Source organism: Nicotiana tabacum, chromosome 20 (assembly GCF_000715075.1).
Source record: "Nicotiana tabacum cultivar K326 chromosome 20, ASM71507v2, whole genome shotgun sequence".
Lineage (NCBI taxonomy): Eukaryota > Viridiplantae > Streptophyta > Magnoliopsida > Solanales > Solanaceae > Nicotiana > Nicotiana tabacum.
In genome coordinates, this window is record NC_134099.1 from 108,874,493 (window position 1) to 108,891,720 (window position 17,228).

The 17,228-nt window shown below is 36.2% G+C and overlaps 1 protein-coding gene across 3 annotated transcripts; it reads right to left on the reverse strand.

Moving 5' to 3' along the window:
- Window positions 1–10,530: 10,530 nt before the first annotated feature.
- On the reverse strand, window positions 10,531–16,249 carry LOC107822810 (uncharacterized). Of its 3 annotated transcripts, none has more exons than XM_016649369.2 (6): window positions 16,074–16,249; window positions 15,574–15,780; window positions 14,065–14,121; window positions 12,691–12,743; window positions 11,393–11,500; window positions 10,531–11,187 (listed from the first exon to the last, which is right to left on the reverse strand). In XM_016649369.2, exons 4-6 carry the CDS (start codon window positions 12,693–12,695, stop codon window positions 10,716–10,718), a joined length of 585 nt encoding a protein of 194 aa, XP_016504855.1. In that variant the 5' UTR covers window positions 12,696–12,743; window positions 14,065–14,121; window positions 15,574–15,780; window positions 16,074–16,249; the 3' UTR covers window positions 10,531–10,715. The 3 variants fall into 3 exon arrangements, with proteins under 3 accessions (XP_016504855.1, XP_016504861.1, XP_016504858.1); XM_016649375.2 differs by having other exon boundaries at window positions 12,558–12,743; window positions 16,074–16,227; XM_016649372.2 differs by lacking the exon at window positions 15,574–15,780 and having other exon boundaries at window positions 16,074–16,214.
- Between the last annotated feature and the right edge of the window lie 979 nt (window positions 16,250–17,228).

The following is a 17,228-nucleotide window of genomic DNA, read 5'->3' on the forward strand; positions in this document are numbered from 1 at the left end:
TCTGCACTTGTCTGCGTTATTTTGTACATGCCTGTGTTATGTGCTTTTATTTACATGATTACTTCTTCGTTTAATTAGAATATCTTATGATTTTACCCTAGTATGCCTCTATTAGAGTTTTGGATTCAATTCTTTCTGTTTATACTTGACTTATTTGCTTATTCATGGAAACCTATGTTATTTTCCTTAAATCAGTGTTATTTCGAGTCATTGATTTACTAATTTTCTATGGTAATACCTATATGCTAATTCTCGATTATTTCCATATTTTGCAACCTTATTTAGTTTTCTTACCTTATTTGATTAACCGTGTTATTTACTGATTCTTCACTAATTGTTTTCTTAATTGAAACCTTGTGTATTTACCCCTAATTATCTACTCTTTACCTAAGTCTTACTTGATTTTCTTTCCTCAAATATGTTCGTGCTCTTTACCGTTGGTTAATTACCCCCTTAATTAAGGGAAGACTTGTTGATTTGGTGCCTGACTGATTCTGTGGCTTCCTTAATTGTTGAAGACTTATTTCCTTTACCTTATTTTACTCTGCTCTCAACTACTATATATGCTCTCCTTTATTCTCACTTCTAGACACATGAACACATTTTCCTAAACCCTCTCTCTCAAACGCACACATATTCTCTCTTGCTCTTCTTTCTGGTTATGTGCTATTCTCAATCAGTTGCAAGCCAAGACTGAGTATTATACACCCTGTGTTTACTCTCCCTTAACTGGTATGTCCTCAGTTTAGTTTAAAGCATCAAAAACAATATGTTTCTTTTGGTATTTTAGTTCTTCTTATTTCTACTATGCCTCTACTTATTGTTTTCTACCCTACAATTAGCATGTCTACTTATTGTTCTACTAGTATAATTACGGTATTTCTTCCCTTAAACTCAACATGTTACCCCTTAATAGCCTTCAACGTGATTCTGTTTCACTGATGTTGCTTTAATTCCTAGCATAAACCTCTTTGTGATAAGATTTTTTTTGTGTGACTAATATGTTCTGTAATACATCCTCACCCCCCCCCCTTTTAGGACTTCTCTAATCCTAACGTATAGGTAAATCTGCCTATTGCATGCTTACTCTTATGTGTTTCCTAATTGTCCCCAACCCCTTACTTCTCTGCTTGTGAATGTTGAAATGATACTACTCTTTGAACTTGTTATGTGTGTGCTGGCTTTTTCCAAGTTGTTGTTGCTCCTACTTCCTTCCCCTTTCAAAACTGTTTTTCCCTAAACCATTCTTCTGTTGTTTTGCAAACTTATTTCAAACATGATATTTCAAAACTGTTTTCCAATTCAACCTTTTCAAAACTATGACAAGTATTCTCTCTCTCTCTATTCTTAGACCACTAAGTTCTGCCCTTTTTATGTGAGCCTTGCCTTGGGACCCTTGAGCTCCCTCTGAACTTGGACATATGAAAGTTGGCCTTTCCGCACTGTACTTACTCTGTCTTGGCTATGAAATCTTGGTGTGAACACTGCGCGGGATCCCTTGAGGTCCTTAGGGAACTCTGATACACCCAGATATGAGGAAAAACTATGAAATAATCTTGGCACTTGAGGTGATTTATTACATAACTTAGAGAGTAAGTCCTAGCAGGTGTTGGAAATCTGGGCCTATTTCAGGCTCACTATAGTGTAACTTTATTTTTTTCTTATGTAATTCATTTTTGTATTGGTCTGTAATAATTTGTTGTAAATAAGTATTGGGGCTGGCTAGTGAAAAAGGGAGGGTATTTATATATGCTATCAACATTAATGGGTATAAACCATGTCTTATGTTTATATTTCCTATATGTGCATTAGAATCCATGCGTAAGATCGACCCATTCAAAGCATATCATGCATTACACACCATGTTCTTAGGTTTACTATTTCAGCATCTCATTTGACATCACTTTACCACTTAGAAATCCTGCTTTAGGCTAAATAACAGCATCAACATGAAATTGTTGCTCCTGCACACCTTGGAATCATGCTGTAACTCTTTGGGCATTTAGAAACCATGTTATAGCAATTCTGCATATTCTGCAATTATTCTGCATTTTACATATGTGCATGTTAAATACCCTATTTTAAGATCTCGTTCACACTCGCTTAGTCATACCTAGTTAAAACTATTGATGCATGAAAAGGACATAAAACAGTCTCACGTTTGATTGTCCTGTTTAAGTGAAACTGGTCATAATCTTGCATGTCTTTGCAACATTTAGAACAGCACGCTTTAGGTAAAATAACTGTTTTATAATTCTGGTAACTGCTGCATATTATTTTACACCTAAGCGAGCCTTAGGTAATATAGCTTAAATAAAAACCAAAACCGTCTTTGTTTAACTGTCAACATGTTAAAATCAGTAGGCAAGCCTGATTAGGACTTCCCATTTGAGTTATGTTATAAATATGACTCTACTATTATCACTTAGATACCATACTTCGGATCTGAATTCAGACCTTAATTGTGTATGAGTCATACTGTTTATGTGTACTATATGAGTAGGTATATCTGAGCCTTTCACTGGTCTTCCATGCTCCCCTTAATTGAAGTCCTACTTGTTTATTATATGTCGCCTTAGTATTTTACCTTTAAACTTGAGGGTCTGCCTAGAACCCCCTTTTATAGGACAAGAGTCATAAATTCCTCCGATACTGATAGGAAGGGACGAGTAATAGCATGCAATAGGGGCCGAGACCAACCCTTGTTTAAATTACCTTCACAGGGCGGGGAAGGGTAGATATGGATATGATGATCGGTGTGTTAATACCATGTGTAGCCCCTCTTTGAGGAGTGTCATACCGGATAATACATTGATGTGATCCATATTATAAACAAACCTAGGATACCCCCTTTACATTCCCAAATATGCTTAGATTGTAATTCTTTTCAAAATGTTGCTTTTCATTAGCTGCTTTCCAAACATCTGTGTACTTAAACTTAAATCCCCTACTTTTTGAGCCATACTTGTTTATTTGCTACTTGTACAAATTCACAAAAACTATTTGGCTGGGAACCACACTAGTGGATCTTGATGGGTGCCTAACACCTTCCCCTTAGGATTATTTCAAGCCCTTACCCTGTCTCTGGTTACCAAACGTAGTTATAAATGAAGCCTATAGGTGCCCTAACGTACCTTAAATCGTTAGGTGGAGACTCTTGAAAATGCAAACCCCCTTTCCAAAAGGAAAGAGTTGTCCGAACCAAAAATGTCATACATCTGATTTCGCGAGAAAAAGGGGCGGAACAGCATGGCTACTCTGCTGGGGATATTTAGTCTCTTACCATTTCATACCCTTTTTGTGAATTTGTACTCTCCCTATGTGCAATTATTTGTTTAATTCCATTAAGCATTTAATTTCTTCTTCAAAAGCAAAACTGACATATCTTTCTTGTTTCCTTCCTTTATAACTACTTTAAATTATAAAATTGTTGTATTTATCGCTTTCTTAACGTGCAAATACATGTCAACATACTTTTAATTATTCCATAATCATGCTCAACATCATACTCCACTCGTTCCAAACAAATACTATAGCAACGCTTCATGAGTGGTTGCGCCCTTCCTATATTATTACCCCCATAAATTCGGAAAGGCTTATTTGAGGTAAAACTAGTCGATCAGCGGTGTAGTCAACAGTTTCGTGACTTCCCCCTTGAGTTGTCCACTCAAGGGTACCAGCCTAAAACCCCATAGAAACCTTACTCTGTTTAAATCGTGCATGCATCATGGTCAAACCTAGTTGGATCAGTTATGTTGTCCATGTAATGATCCTTTAAGATAGCCTTGTCCAAAAGTCCATTGTGTTTCCCTAAACCCAAATGGACATCTTCACGTTCTATGCATTTATTTGGAGAACTAAATGCTTCATGCTAATTGTTGATATTAAATAGTCGAGTCTGGTAGGGGTAAGGGCCTAACCTTGTTTGTCTTGCAGAAATATTAGGCACGAAGTCCCCAGATTTGGCATGGTCACCAATATCTACCCAACATTTCTATGTTGGAGGGAAGATTTACATTCTAGTGACAAGACCCTCGTCAGAAAATATCTGGGTAACCTACCATCCCTCTTCGAGATTCATCCTAACAACATGATAAAAGAAGTTGCTACCTTATTCTGGGATTGTGAAAGGGCCGTGTTCCACTTTGGGGACATCGAAATGACACCTTTGCTAGAAGAGATAGGAGGTCTGGCCGGTCTAGTGTGGGAAACCCCGGGTTTGCTAATGCCTGAGAACTGCACAGGCAAGGGTTTCCTAAAAATGATGGGTTTGAAGAAGAATGCAGAATTCGTAGGCCTAAAGGAGTCGTATATCCCTTTTGACTATCTGTATGAAAGGTACGGTCACAACAAATCATACTGTACCTACCATGATGAGTTTGCCATCACGTCCTTGGGACATATCCATCATAGGGATTTGTCTTCATTTTTTGCTTCCTGGGTCTGATCGTGTTTCCAATGAAGAAAGGGAGAATCCATACTAGGCTGGCTATGGTAACCAAGACCCTAATGGAGGGGATTGGTGGTCATACATTCAGCATTGTACCCATGATCATTGCAGACATATACCGAGCCTTGGAAAAGTGTCAACGAGGAGCGAGACACTTCAAAGGCTACAATCTATTACTTCAGCTTGGGCTCGTGGAACATCTCCAAAAGGGCGAATACCGATAAGAAATTCAGCAAAGGGCCTGGGATGATCACATCGCTTTCCACCATCCAAAGTGAATGAATTACATCCTCGACATGTTCTCTCGGCCTAAGAATGCCAAAGAATGGGTTGAGCTCTTTGATAATCTAACTGAAGAACTGGTTCAATGGATTTTCGAGTGGTGTCCGACAGAGGAGTTCATCGCTCGATCCAGATATGCACCTTTGCTGATACTGATTGGTCTATGAGGAACAGACCCTTACGTACCTCTTCGAGTTATGAGGAAAGCAGGTAGGAAGCAACTCATACCCAAGGTTGAAAAGACAAGCCATATATGAGCTGACTTCCAAAATGATGATAGTCCCCACAAGTGCCAAGCCCAGCACATGTGGCACTGCAAGATCGTAATGGAGAAAAACACCGTCGAGCTAGACAAATATCATGCCGGTTGCATGTTGATACCCAATTTTTTCCTATATATTTTTAATATGCAAAATACTTTCAAAATATCATATGTATGCATATATAAGTATGTCAAAATGTTTTATTATAAAACCAATTTATTCCCCTATTTTATTCATAAAAACCCAATAATAATTTCCAGAATTATCATTTTTGGTGATTCATTTATTGGATTCTCATATTTATGTTAAAATATAGCCTAGATGATTTTTGCAGATTTTTACAAAATTATTTAGTATTTTTAAAGCTAAATTGTATATAATTGCAATATTAGCCTCGTTTAGGATTTAATTGCGCTTACATTTATAAAAATTAAGTCCAATATTTTAAATTGATAATTATATGTTATAAATCATTTTAGTACTTTCAATTTATTTTCAGAATTTGATTTACTATTTTTTTATAAAATAAATGGGAAAAGGGTTATTTAAAATCTAGCCAGATTTCATTTCAATTGTAGCCTAATTCTACCCCAATTTACCCCGATCCAATTCCTACTCATACCCGACCCTCAACCCAATTAAATGACCCACCCGGACTACCACCTAATCCCAGCCATTGATCGTTTAGATCAACAGCTCCTATGACCCCCTTCCTTTTTAACCCAAACGACCCCTTTCACCCTAATTCATTTCTCACATACCGCTGCCCCTGAATCCTCTTCTCTCTCAATTCTCTGCAACACCACCTAAACCCTAGAAGCCTCCACCCTAATCCACCTTGATATCTATCTAATCCATGGCCTTCCGAGGACATCGGAGACCTGTACCTGCCGTCCATGGTTCCTATGTGTTTGTCCTTATGGTTTCAAGGCCAGACTATGAAGAACTCTAGTCCAGCCTTCGTTCGATTTTAGTTCATGGCCCTTCTCCGGACATCTTTGACCTTTCTCCGGCCAGCCATGGCCATTCGAGTCAGACCTTTGACTCTCCTGGTTAGATCAGTAACTTTCAAGGCCTTTCTCGTTGCTTTTGGGTTCTTCTGAAACCCTAATCTCTAAGACCTTTTGATTTCTTTCAGATTTATTTTAGATCTATGCTTGCTTTGAACTTTTAAGCATTTTTCTCAAAGCGTCTTTAACTTTGCTTTCAAAACTCTTTATCTTTCCCGATTAGGGTTTTCTTGTTAAGTCATTTCAAATCTCTTCTCTGATTTTTGACATGTTTTGCTCGTGTTGTTCTTCTATCTGAGTTAGCATGCTGAAAATCCTAATTTCTTTTGGTTGTTAGTCAGGCGAGTACTTGTTTAGTTAAGTTTTGTCTGATTTGTTTATTTATCATCTTTTAAGCTCTGCTATTGTTGAGAAAAACTATGTCTTTGGGTTCGAAACTGTTCGCTTGAATACATGACTCGATTTGAAGTTCTTTTTTCTCTTTTTCCTTTATGTGATTCCTCTGACTCTGGGTTTATACTATCTTTAAAACTCGACTATGCTTGAAACCTTAACTTTTCAAAAGGTTTCTCATCTGTTACTGTGGGACCCTTGCATGCTTTTGATACACTATTTTTCTCCACTATCGCTTCAACTGGACTTGACCTATTTGACTATCATGCTTCAAATGTTTGCTATCTACTAAACTTTGTGCTACTACTGTATGCTGTCTCTTTTGCCAATGAATTTGGCCTCGCATGTCTGATGTCCGTACTCACCCTGTTTAAATATTGAAGTGCAAAAGAATGTTACTTCTTTGATTGATCTTCAATCTCGTGACCTATTTCAAAACCTTTATTTTACGAATTCTAATTTCACTCGCCTGTCAAGGTTAATTGATTCCTTTCCTTATTTTGCCTTGCTGAATCCTTTCCCAAAATAAGTATATTTCTGTACTTAGATTCGGTTGCTTATTAATGTTTTACTATTGCTTTTATGGCAATAATGAGTCCGCTTACAAACTGATTTTCTTTCCTTATTTTGAATCTGTTAGCCAAATGATTCCTCAATTAAAGGGAAATCACTTGGTTGATTGATTCTCACTATTGATTATTTCCATATTTGTATTGAACTTTACTTATTACCTTATTTTTCACATGTTTTTAAAGGCTATAAATACCCTGCACCCCTCTTCTTTCAAAGACGCGAACACAAGGAATACGAACACTTGAGTTCAGAACACACACTTCACTAAAAGCTCTCTCTCTCTCTCTCTCTTTTCTCTGTTACTGCTTATGTTGCTGCCTTATCTAGCCGGCTGAAAGCCAAGCCTAGGCTGAGGAAATTTGCCTGCTTTTCTTTTTGCATTTTTTTCTTTATTGGTATGTTCTGATTAATCTTCATCATCAACAAAAACATATTTATTTCCTGCACTCTTGCATGTTTCCTGCTTGTGTTTAATCGAGTTTCATTCCTAAGCATGCTATAATCTGCCCTTTCCTTTTCTGAATTAATATTTCCCTTATAAATGAACTCTGTCAGTTACTTATGAATCCCAAACCCCAATCCCCTATGTGTTTGTATTCTTTGGTTGGTTGAGGGCATGTCAGCATCAGACATTGTTGTACATGACCTAAACCTGACTAGATATTATGTCTATAGGAATTAAATTAGTAATAATCAGTGTTTATAGAATCTGAAATCAGACTAATCTAAAATCAGCTGTCCTCAACTAGTTTTTAAACAACTCTCTCACCTCCTATTAGTACGGTTTATAAAGCATGCCTGTAAGATTTCAAATCGTTCGTCTTTAATTGTTACTGCTTTGCCTCATTCCGGATAGATACCATGTCTATAAGATCTCACCTAAAAGCTTAGGCAAGCCTCAGGTGATAATAACCGTAAAATTGAATCCGCCTTTATTTAATCAATAATTGCTACAACCAGCAGGCAGGCCTGATTCAGACTTCTTATCTGAGTTATGTAATAAACTGGTCTGCCTCAACAAATTGGAATTCCCTTACCTTAGTATTCAGACTCTAAATGTGTGTTTCAGTCATGCTATTTATGTGTTTCACTTGAGGAGGTATACATGATCCTTTATTTGTTTACATGCTTCCCCCTAATGTGCAGTATTATGTGTTTTGTATGTCGCCTTAGATTTTTTCACCTTTTTGAAATCAAAAGTTAGCTTAATATCCCTTCCCTTTAGGAATAGTAGTCTTAAGTTCCTCCGGGACTGATAGGAATGGGACGAGTAATAGCATGCAATAGAGATTGAAACCAATCCGCGCTTTAATACCTTAACGGGGTGGGAATGGTAGATATGGATATGATGACGGGTGCGCTAATGCCACGTGTATCCCCTCTTCTGAGGAGTGTTATACCGGGTATTGCATTGATGTGATCCATATTATATATAAACCTAGGATCCCCTTTCCCTTTTTTATTTTCAAACTTCTTTTCAGAACTCTTCTTTTAGTTGTTCTTTCTAACTCTTATTTGTTCAAATTTAAATCCCCTCTTATTTGAGCCTTATTTGATTACTTGCTAATTGCATAAATTCACAATAAACTGTCTGGCCGGGAACCACACTAGTGGATCCTGAGGGGTATCTAACACCTTCCTCTTAGGATAATTTCAAGCTCTTACCCTATCTCTGGTTATCAACAAACTTAGAAGTGAACCCATATAGGTGTCCTAATGCACCTTAAAATCATTAGGTAGCGACTCTTCAAATGCAAAACCCAGTTCTCAAAAGGAATGAGTTGTCCCATACCAAATGTCACAAACCCGACCTCCCGATTGCACCAAGAGGGAAAAAAGGGGGCGTGACAGCATGACAACTCTGCTGGGGATATTTAGGCTTTTACCATTTCAAAATGTTATTGAGAATTTATACCTCTTTATGTGCAACTACTTGTTTAATTCCTTTAAGCATTCAATTTCCTTTTCAACTGCAAAACTAACTTGTCTTCTTTGTTTCTTTCCTTTACTATTGCTTTAAATTATGAAACTGCTGTATTTACTACTTTCTTAATGTGCAAATACATATCAACATGCTTTTAATTATTGCATAACCATGCTCAACATCATACTCCACTCGTGCCAAACAAAATACCATAGCAACGCTTATAATGAGTGGTTGCGCTCTTCCTATTATCACAACCTAAATTCGGAAAGGCATATTTGCGGTAAAACCAGTCGATCAGCGGTGCAGTCGACGGTTCCGTGCCTTCCCTATTGAGTTGTCCGCTCAAGGGTACCAATCTAAAACCCCATAGAAACCTTACTCTGTTCAAATTGTGCATGCATCATGGTCAAACCTAGTCGGGTCAGTTATGTTGTCCACATAATGATCCTTTAAGATAGCCTCGTCCAAAGTCCGCCTGGGTTTCCCTAAACCCAAACGGACATCACCACGTTCTGTGCATTTATTTGGAGAACTAAATGTTTCATGCTAATTGTTGGTATTAAATAGTCGAGTCTGGTGGGGGTAAGGACCTAACCTTATTTGTCTTGCAGAAATATGAAGAACGAGGTCCCCAGCTTCGTTATGGTTAGCACACCCTCACTCTTGCTAGACTGATGGAGGGATCTTCCGTCAAATGGCCAAATCAATGAATGGAAAGAGAGGGCCGCCAAATCCAGCGAAAAGCTGGAATATCTAGAATACAGTCTGCTAGAATTGGAAGGAAAAGTGAGGAAGAGAGTCACCGACTGCCAGAACGCTGAAGGGAACGAAAGAGAACACCTGGCAAAGGCATTTTTACTGGTGAACTTACGCGACCTAGAGGATTTGATCAACGAGAGCATTCAACCTGAGGAAGGCCCTTCTGGGACCAAATAGATAGGAGTTTATCTTTTCGCTTTATAAGATGTAATAAGGCCAAGGGCCATTAGTGACTTTTTATTTCCTGTCAATTTGGGATTAGTCTATGTTTATCAATAAAATGAGGCATTTAGCATCCTAAGTTCTCCAAATCAATTTGTCGCTAGACCTACCTCAGGCACAATGAGGTCCCAAATTAGGACACGATTACTATCCCTACAAAAAAAATGACTTTAGCGACGGACGAATTCCGTAGCTAAATAGAATATTTTCGTCGCTAAACAGGTTTAGCGATGGAATAGCGACGGATTAATGTCCGTTGTTACTTTGCTCATAGCTAACCCTTTACTAACGAATTAGCTACGGTTGGTATCTATTGCTACTCTTAGCGACAACACATATCCGTCGCAATTATCATCAATTTTGTCGCCAAATCGATAAAACATTTCGTCGTCGGATTTAATTGGCGACGAATATTGTCTGTCGATAATTCGTCGCTAATGTTATTTAGACATATTTGCCTTTCTTTTGGCGACGAAATTTTTTTGTCGCAAATCTGCCTGTTATTCTATATTAGTTATAGCTACAAAAAAAAATCTATCGCAAATTATATTTTTCGCATTTTATTTAATAAAATACATATTGTTCAAGCATATATAATAAACTCTCAATAATAACTGAAATTCATAGAAATTAATTCTACAAGATCCAAAATTGATACTGAAATGCAAATTATAATTAAGATTAAAACATTTACAATACTAAAATTAAGTTCAAACAAAAATAGTTAATTACTGAGCAACTGGAGAGTAAAGGTCATCATCAGAAAACGATGCATGAACCTTGTTAATACCAAAACATCTACAATACTAAAATAAAGTTCAAATAAAAATAGTTAACTACAGAGAGACTGGAGAGTGAAGGTCATCATCAGAAAGCGATGCATGAACCTCGTTTATATTAGTTGTAGGAGGAGGAGGAACTAGAGGTGCCATAGCTGATGGGTGATCAGTATGATTATCTTGCACATGTGATGGTGAAGCTATCAATCCTCTTACTCGCTCAGCCAACACAAGAAGCATGTTATCAATCAGTACAGGAACCATATGATCAGTCAATGCAGGAATCAATCGCATCACTAACTCATCCAAATTCGCCATCGGTGCTGACTGAGCATTCGGAGGTGCTGCTGATGAAGAAGCATTAGATCCAGAAGAGGCATGAAGATTCGGCCCAAAGAAATATTTTGCTCGAGATCCAAGACCATATATTCTCTTCTTTTCCCCTCCTGCAGCTTGATAAAATGCTAAAGATTGATCAATCTTAGATTGAGTTTGTGTTTGTAGCTTGTAATATTTGCTGGTATTTTTCCTGTAAATACCATAATAATTAGTGAAATTCATTAATGATGAAGATCAACATTAGGGAAAAAGAAACGATGAAAGCATAAATAACTTAACTGTTAAGTTCTTCATTCAAACAAAAGTTAGCAAAAATCATCTTTAGGACTGAAATAGGTGCTAAACAAGTAAATGTCATATACAAAGTTAGTAAAATTATAGGATTTTGGACTTACATGTACAAGTCGGGATTGCTCACTAACAAAAGATTTTTCATCATGACCATGTGTATGGACGTGCAAGTGTAGCTCACTTGGTGTTGGATCTCGACCCTTTTCAATAGCCTATACAAAAAATAAAGAACTTTATTTCCTTTGGTAAAGTGAAACAATTTACTAATGGAGGCACCAAGAAGGTATACAACAGCACACTTCTTGGAGATATTGGTGCTGAACAATCTAGTCTAGTTCTAACTTTTGTTAAAGGATAATCTATACTATATTAAAAGCACGAAGGCCCTTAACGAAATGTCGTTCGCCTTTTTTGTCATTTAAAAATAGAGTTCACATTGGATAAGATTGTAATTAATTATTTTTCTAATATTTAGGATTTTAAAATAAAATAATTTTTTCTTATTAAATTTTCCTTATTTGATCTATGTAGACTCCTAATATTTAGGAATTTGAGATTGCGTAAAATTTTACCTCGAAATTTTCTATAAATAAGGCCAAATAATAACATCTCACTTTTAAGCTCCTTTCACGTTAACTTATAGATAAATAAAAAATTTGATTCTCATAATATTTACAAATTCTAAAATATATAATTTTTAAGTGGTTCATATAAAAGCAAGGAGGCCAACGAAAATTAAAAAAGCATAAGCACAAAAAATCTATGTGGCTATATCAACAAATTAATCTAAGTGTTTTGTTAAATCGCTTTTGTTATTTTTTTTTTATCTTTCTTCACCTTTAATGTCAAAATATATTTTAAAAGGGATCCTCTATAGTTCTCCCTTTAAAATATATTTTGCACTAGACAAAATAGAATATCCTTTGAAATTTGGTTATTAAATTTTTCCTAATTTGAATTTTATACTTAAAAATTAGGACTTTAAATCAATTAAATTTTACCTTAAATAAATAGTTTAAAAGTCAACTATTTGAAGCGTTAATTTTTATTATCCCATCCTTATTGAATTGATAGGTTAATTACCTATTTCATTGTCTTTGTTTTGCAAACATCTACAATCCTTTGATCATAAAAAAGATAATTTATTTTATTTTGAATTTCTAAAATGACAAACAACTTGAGACGAAAAGAGTATATTTTTTATTGGTAGCGCGAGGCACACGTACACAAAAACTAGTTTATTGAATTTCAGGTAGGTTCTTGGTTTACCATTTGATAAGTGTAGCTGCTCCTCTGTTATGTGTAGGAATCAACTATTGGTGCAGCATTTTTCTCAACAGTAGCAGTAAATGATGCTACTGTAAAATTTAAAATATGGGAGACAGCAGACCAAGAGAGATACCACATTCTTGCTCCAAAGTATTACAGAGGAGCTGCAGCTGCCTCGAGTCATATCTGTAAAAAAAATAGTGATAAGCAAATTGAAAAAGTAGCAAGCAGTACATGGTCATACACCTTAATAGATTCAAATGTGGAATTGAATGAATTGAAGAATAATTTTGCCTTCAAATGTGGTATGTTAGTTACATGTCAGTTCTTGCATGCCTAATGTCATTTTGACCAGATAAGTTTAAGAAGCTAACATCGTGGCTCCACAAATGTTGTCTCGTTGGTAGGAGCTGAAATTCATCACTAATAATTAGAGGAAATCATAAAACAGAAGGATTTTGGTGGGAGTTGATTGGAGATGTAACAGATACTATTAAATTGATACACGTATGGTTGGTTGGGCGTGTTTGTGAACAAAATAATTGATCCCAAAATGCACCATGCAGGAAGAGGAAATTAACCAGAACTTTATACTTAATAAAAAAAGTGAAGGTTAAGATGTATAATGAGGAAAGCCAGTTTGATATTTTATGTCTTTGCACGATCGTCTTATAATTAATTGTTTGAAACACAAAAATATCCACTTACATTTTCTTCCCTAGAGTAAACCTCATGCTTAATTGTTGTGATATATATAAGCTTTCGGAACTTGGTACTTTATCCCAAAAATGGAGTAAAAACTTAGTTGCTAAGACAAATTAATCAACTATTTTAGAAGCCTAAACAGGATAATGAAGCAATTAAGAAGTTGAACAATCATGCAAGCCTTAAGGACACAACAATGAAACATACTGTGCTTTCAGCATCATAGTATTAGTACGCACGCCTGTAATATCATAGATACATAATTTTACGATCTATTGTGTTAGAAATACATCTAAACCTGTTGAATTTATCTTGAAATATGTGAGTGCAGTTTTTGATCAACATGAACGAAGTATATAAATAGCATCAGAGATTCAATTGTGAATTACTCTTGAGAAGCAACACTAGGTGAAATTAGTGCAGGTGAATACCTGAAAGTCAGAAGGTTTTTTATACCTGTGGTTGGATCTTAAATACATCATAACATCACAAATACATCATAAAGCTAATGTAATCTATGTGAATATAATTAGATAACTAAAAATTATCTCGCTTCCCTAGCATTCACTATATGTAAGATTAACCATTTGTGAAAAAGCTAAAATTCTTAATAACATTGACATTTCATTTTAAGAGAGCGCTAATAAGAACAAGAAAAGAAGAGAGAGAGAGAGAAACAACAACAACGACCCAGTATAATCCCACAAGTGGGGTCTGGGAGAGAGAGAGAGAAAGCGACAATAAAATATGTCAACAAAATAAATTAAGATATATTTATAATTTCATAGAAATATACCAATACCTTAACTAATCCATGAGGAATCTTTGAGATTGTTTCGTTCCTTTTCCTGAAATAAAGCTGAACAAATATAAATTTAGTCAGATGCATGCAAAAAAAATACCACAGAGATTTATTTTGCAATATGTAGAACCATAAAGGTACTAATAAATTTATTACAGATATTATATTCCTGTTTCTAGCTAGTTTCATAAGACGAAATCAGGTATTGATGCAAAAAGCTACACAATTCATATGTCAAGAAAATAGGAAAAGAATGACAGTCACGATCATGAAAAGGCTACGTATAAAGGCAAATCTTCTAAGAAATAACAAGGTGATTTAAGGACTTTATTGGATGAAAAGAAGAAGGCTGATATGGTGTCGTCTACGGTTAATGGTGGTGATCATATGACAGAGAAGATGAATGTATGAGGAACGGGCTGGGAATCATCAAAACTCAATGTCACAATTGTTTGAGTTGCTGAAGTTCGAGTGGAGCATGTGGTTTCTTAGAGTAGACCAGCTGATCGGGTTGCTGTTACAGGTGTTAAGGAAGCTGTTAAAATGTGCCTAATGTAGTTGTAGTTCAAATTGAAACTGGACAAATTATTGAAAAGAAAATATCTGGTGAAAATATTATGCTGAGAAGTACGGATGAACGAAAAACTTATGATAAATCTAAAGCTCCTAGGGATATTCCTGCAGCTACTGCTTTGGCGAGCAGGTGAATGCTACTAATGTTGCTTGCCTGCTTGGGATGTCGATCAATCAATTACACTTAAAAAATGGATGTGGAAGCTGAGCAATCAGGCCACCATAGGGATATAGAAGCAAATGTGCAGGCTGGAAATCTGTTGCAACAGGAAAAGGAAAAAATTGGACATGAAAGTTTTCAAGTGGCTGAACATTCCAGTAGCATTTCGGCTGGGAAGATTGGTGCATCTACAGCTAGCTTGAATGCCTATAAATTGAGCAACAATGAGGAGAAAAATATGGAGGAATGATGGACTCCAGTAGCTTGCAAAAAGACTGCTTTTTACACCTTTGAGTTGGATGAAAGCAAACTGATGAATGATGATAGTCCTTAACTAGATTGATGTGATTCATTATTTTTGTTCTGTTGTTGTTTCAACTCAATTAATTGGTTTAACAAATGCTTTGGTTAGATGAGATTATGTCTTGGATCCTACTGAGAGCTCCATTTTTCTGTCTCTTGTCTTTTAATCTTCTCTACAAATGTAAAATTTTAACCAAATATTTTAATAACAGCCGAAGCAAATACCCGAGATCAAGGATTTCCTTCTCACAGCTAGAAGGAAGGATGCACGTTCAGTCAAGATAAAGAAGAACAAGGATAAGGTGTTATAAATCCTACGTTAAAAAAAGATTTTGTTCTATGTTGTTCTCATATGCTTTTTTAATTGTTTTCAAGTAAATGCAATTCTTAGTAGCAAAACTAGGAATAAAAGACAAGAAAAAATGATCCGTGACTACTGGGTATTATCAATCCTACGCTAAGAAACTCCTTACATGATATACAGGAGGTATAAAAGAGTAGCAGAACTCCAAGACTACTAGTGCTCGAGTGAAGAACTGGTTACTGGGTAGATGCTGGAACTGGTTGATGTCAAAGCAGTCTCAAAAGCAGGAAAAAACAACGTGAAAGTTCAGCAACAATGTAGAGTTTTGCAGCACTTCGCCTTGAAGAAATTGGAAACCACGCAGATCTCAAAACACCTAAATTAGATTTTAATAACCAAATATCACCAAAATTGGTATTAATCAAGAGTTCAACACAAAAGAAACCTCCAAATCAGATTTTACCAACAATAAATCGTAATAAAAATACATATTTATGCACAAATGAGATATACCCAAAAATGTCAACCTCTACTTCATATTTAAGTTCACATACTACACAGAAAAGGGGGGAAGAGACGAAAGCTTGATTTATTTTACATCTACCAAAGCCCTTAAAAATTTTAATGTAGAAAAATTGCTAATAAACAGAGAAAGAAGCAGAGAGATACCAGTATTTTAGAAAAGAGTTGATGTAGTGACGCATCTGGGAAAATTAATCAAAGATTAGAGGAGAAGAAGAAGAAGAAGACGAAGCAGCAAAGGGGCTGGTTTCTTAGTGTAGTCTTCTGTGAGAAAGAAAGACCTTATTTTTTGGAAAGGGGCTAGTTTTTCGCTAAAGCAGAACACTTATTTTGATGTAACTTTTTTTCCCTAAATACCTAGCGACAAAAACTTTCCGTAGCAACAAGGGTAAAGATACTCTCATTAATGAAAAATATTAGCGACATACACATCCGTCGCTACATCCGTCGCTAATATGTAATAAATTTTGTCACCAAATATTCCTCGCTTATTTCCTTGCTAAAACGAGGGCGCCAATTTGTAGCGCCCATTTTTAGCGACGGAATTTTCATTTTATCGCTAATTTATCGCTACATTAGATACTAATTATTCTATATACCTTTTTGCGATAAAGCTCTATTTTCGTAGTTAATTCGTTGCTAAGTAGCGACGGGGACATATTTGTCGCAAGAATCCGTCGCTAGAGTTTTTTTTGTAGTGTATGTGTTTAAATATTACAATATTTCCTATAATCCTTACTAACTTGGATACCTTTTTGCTTTTACTTTTTGTTTTACTATTCTCACCCCCAAAGGTTAGTTCGTGCACTGTGGCAACATCATCCTATTCCACGAGATCCAGGGGCCCTCCACCCACTCCTCCTCTTAGTCCTGTCAAAAACAAGAACAAAGACAAAATGGAAGATTTGAACAACGTCAGAAGGGAGAATGCAACTGAACGGGTAGAGGCCGCCAATGGTTATGGTACTCAGGAAAATGTATCCCAACTTGAACAGAAATTGCTGAAATTCCAGGAAGAACTCGATCAGGTTCGGAATCTCGCAAGCTTGTCATTTTCCCTCAGCACCCCGAATATCACCTTTCCCAATACTCAAAACCCTAGACCACCTCAAAACATCCCCAAGCAACAGAGTCATTCCGCTCCCTCCACTGTTCCACCGAAGACCCAATGCAATACTTGTCATTCCCCAAACAATACTCCATTACTCATCTCAGAACCCCAAAACTCCACAAATGACCTCTTTCACACCCACCATAACACCCCCATCTATGTGGAGACCATGCCACACTCCACCCAACCCA

Bases quoted from the DNA above. Each gene is read 5' to 3' on its own strand.
- LOC107822810 (XM_016649369.2), bottom strand. The intron at 11,188-11,392 runs GTAAGTCCAAAA...TGGTATTTACAG, and splicing joins AGCAATCCCGACTTGTACAT to GAAAAATACCAGCAAATATT.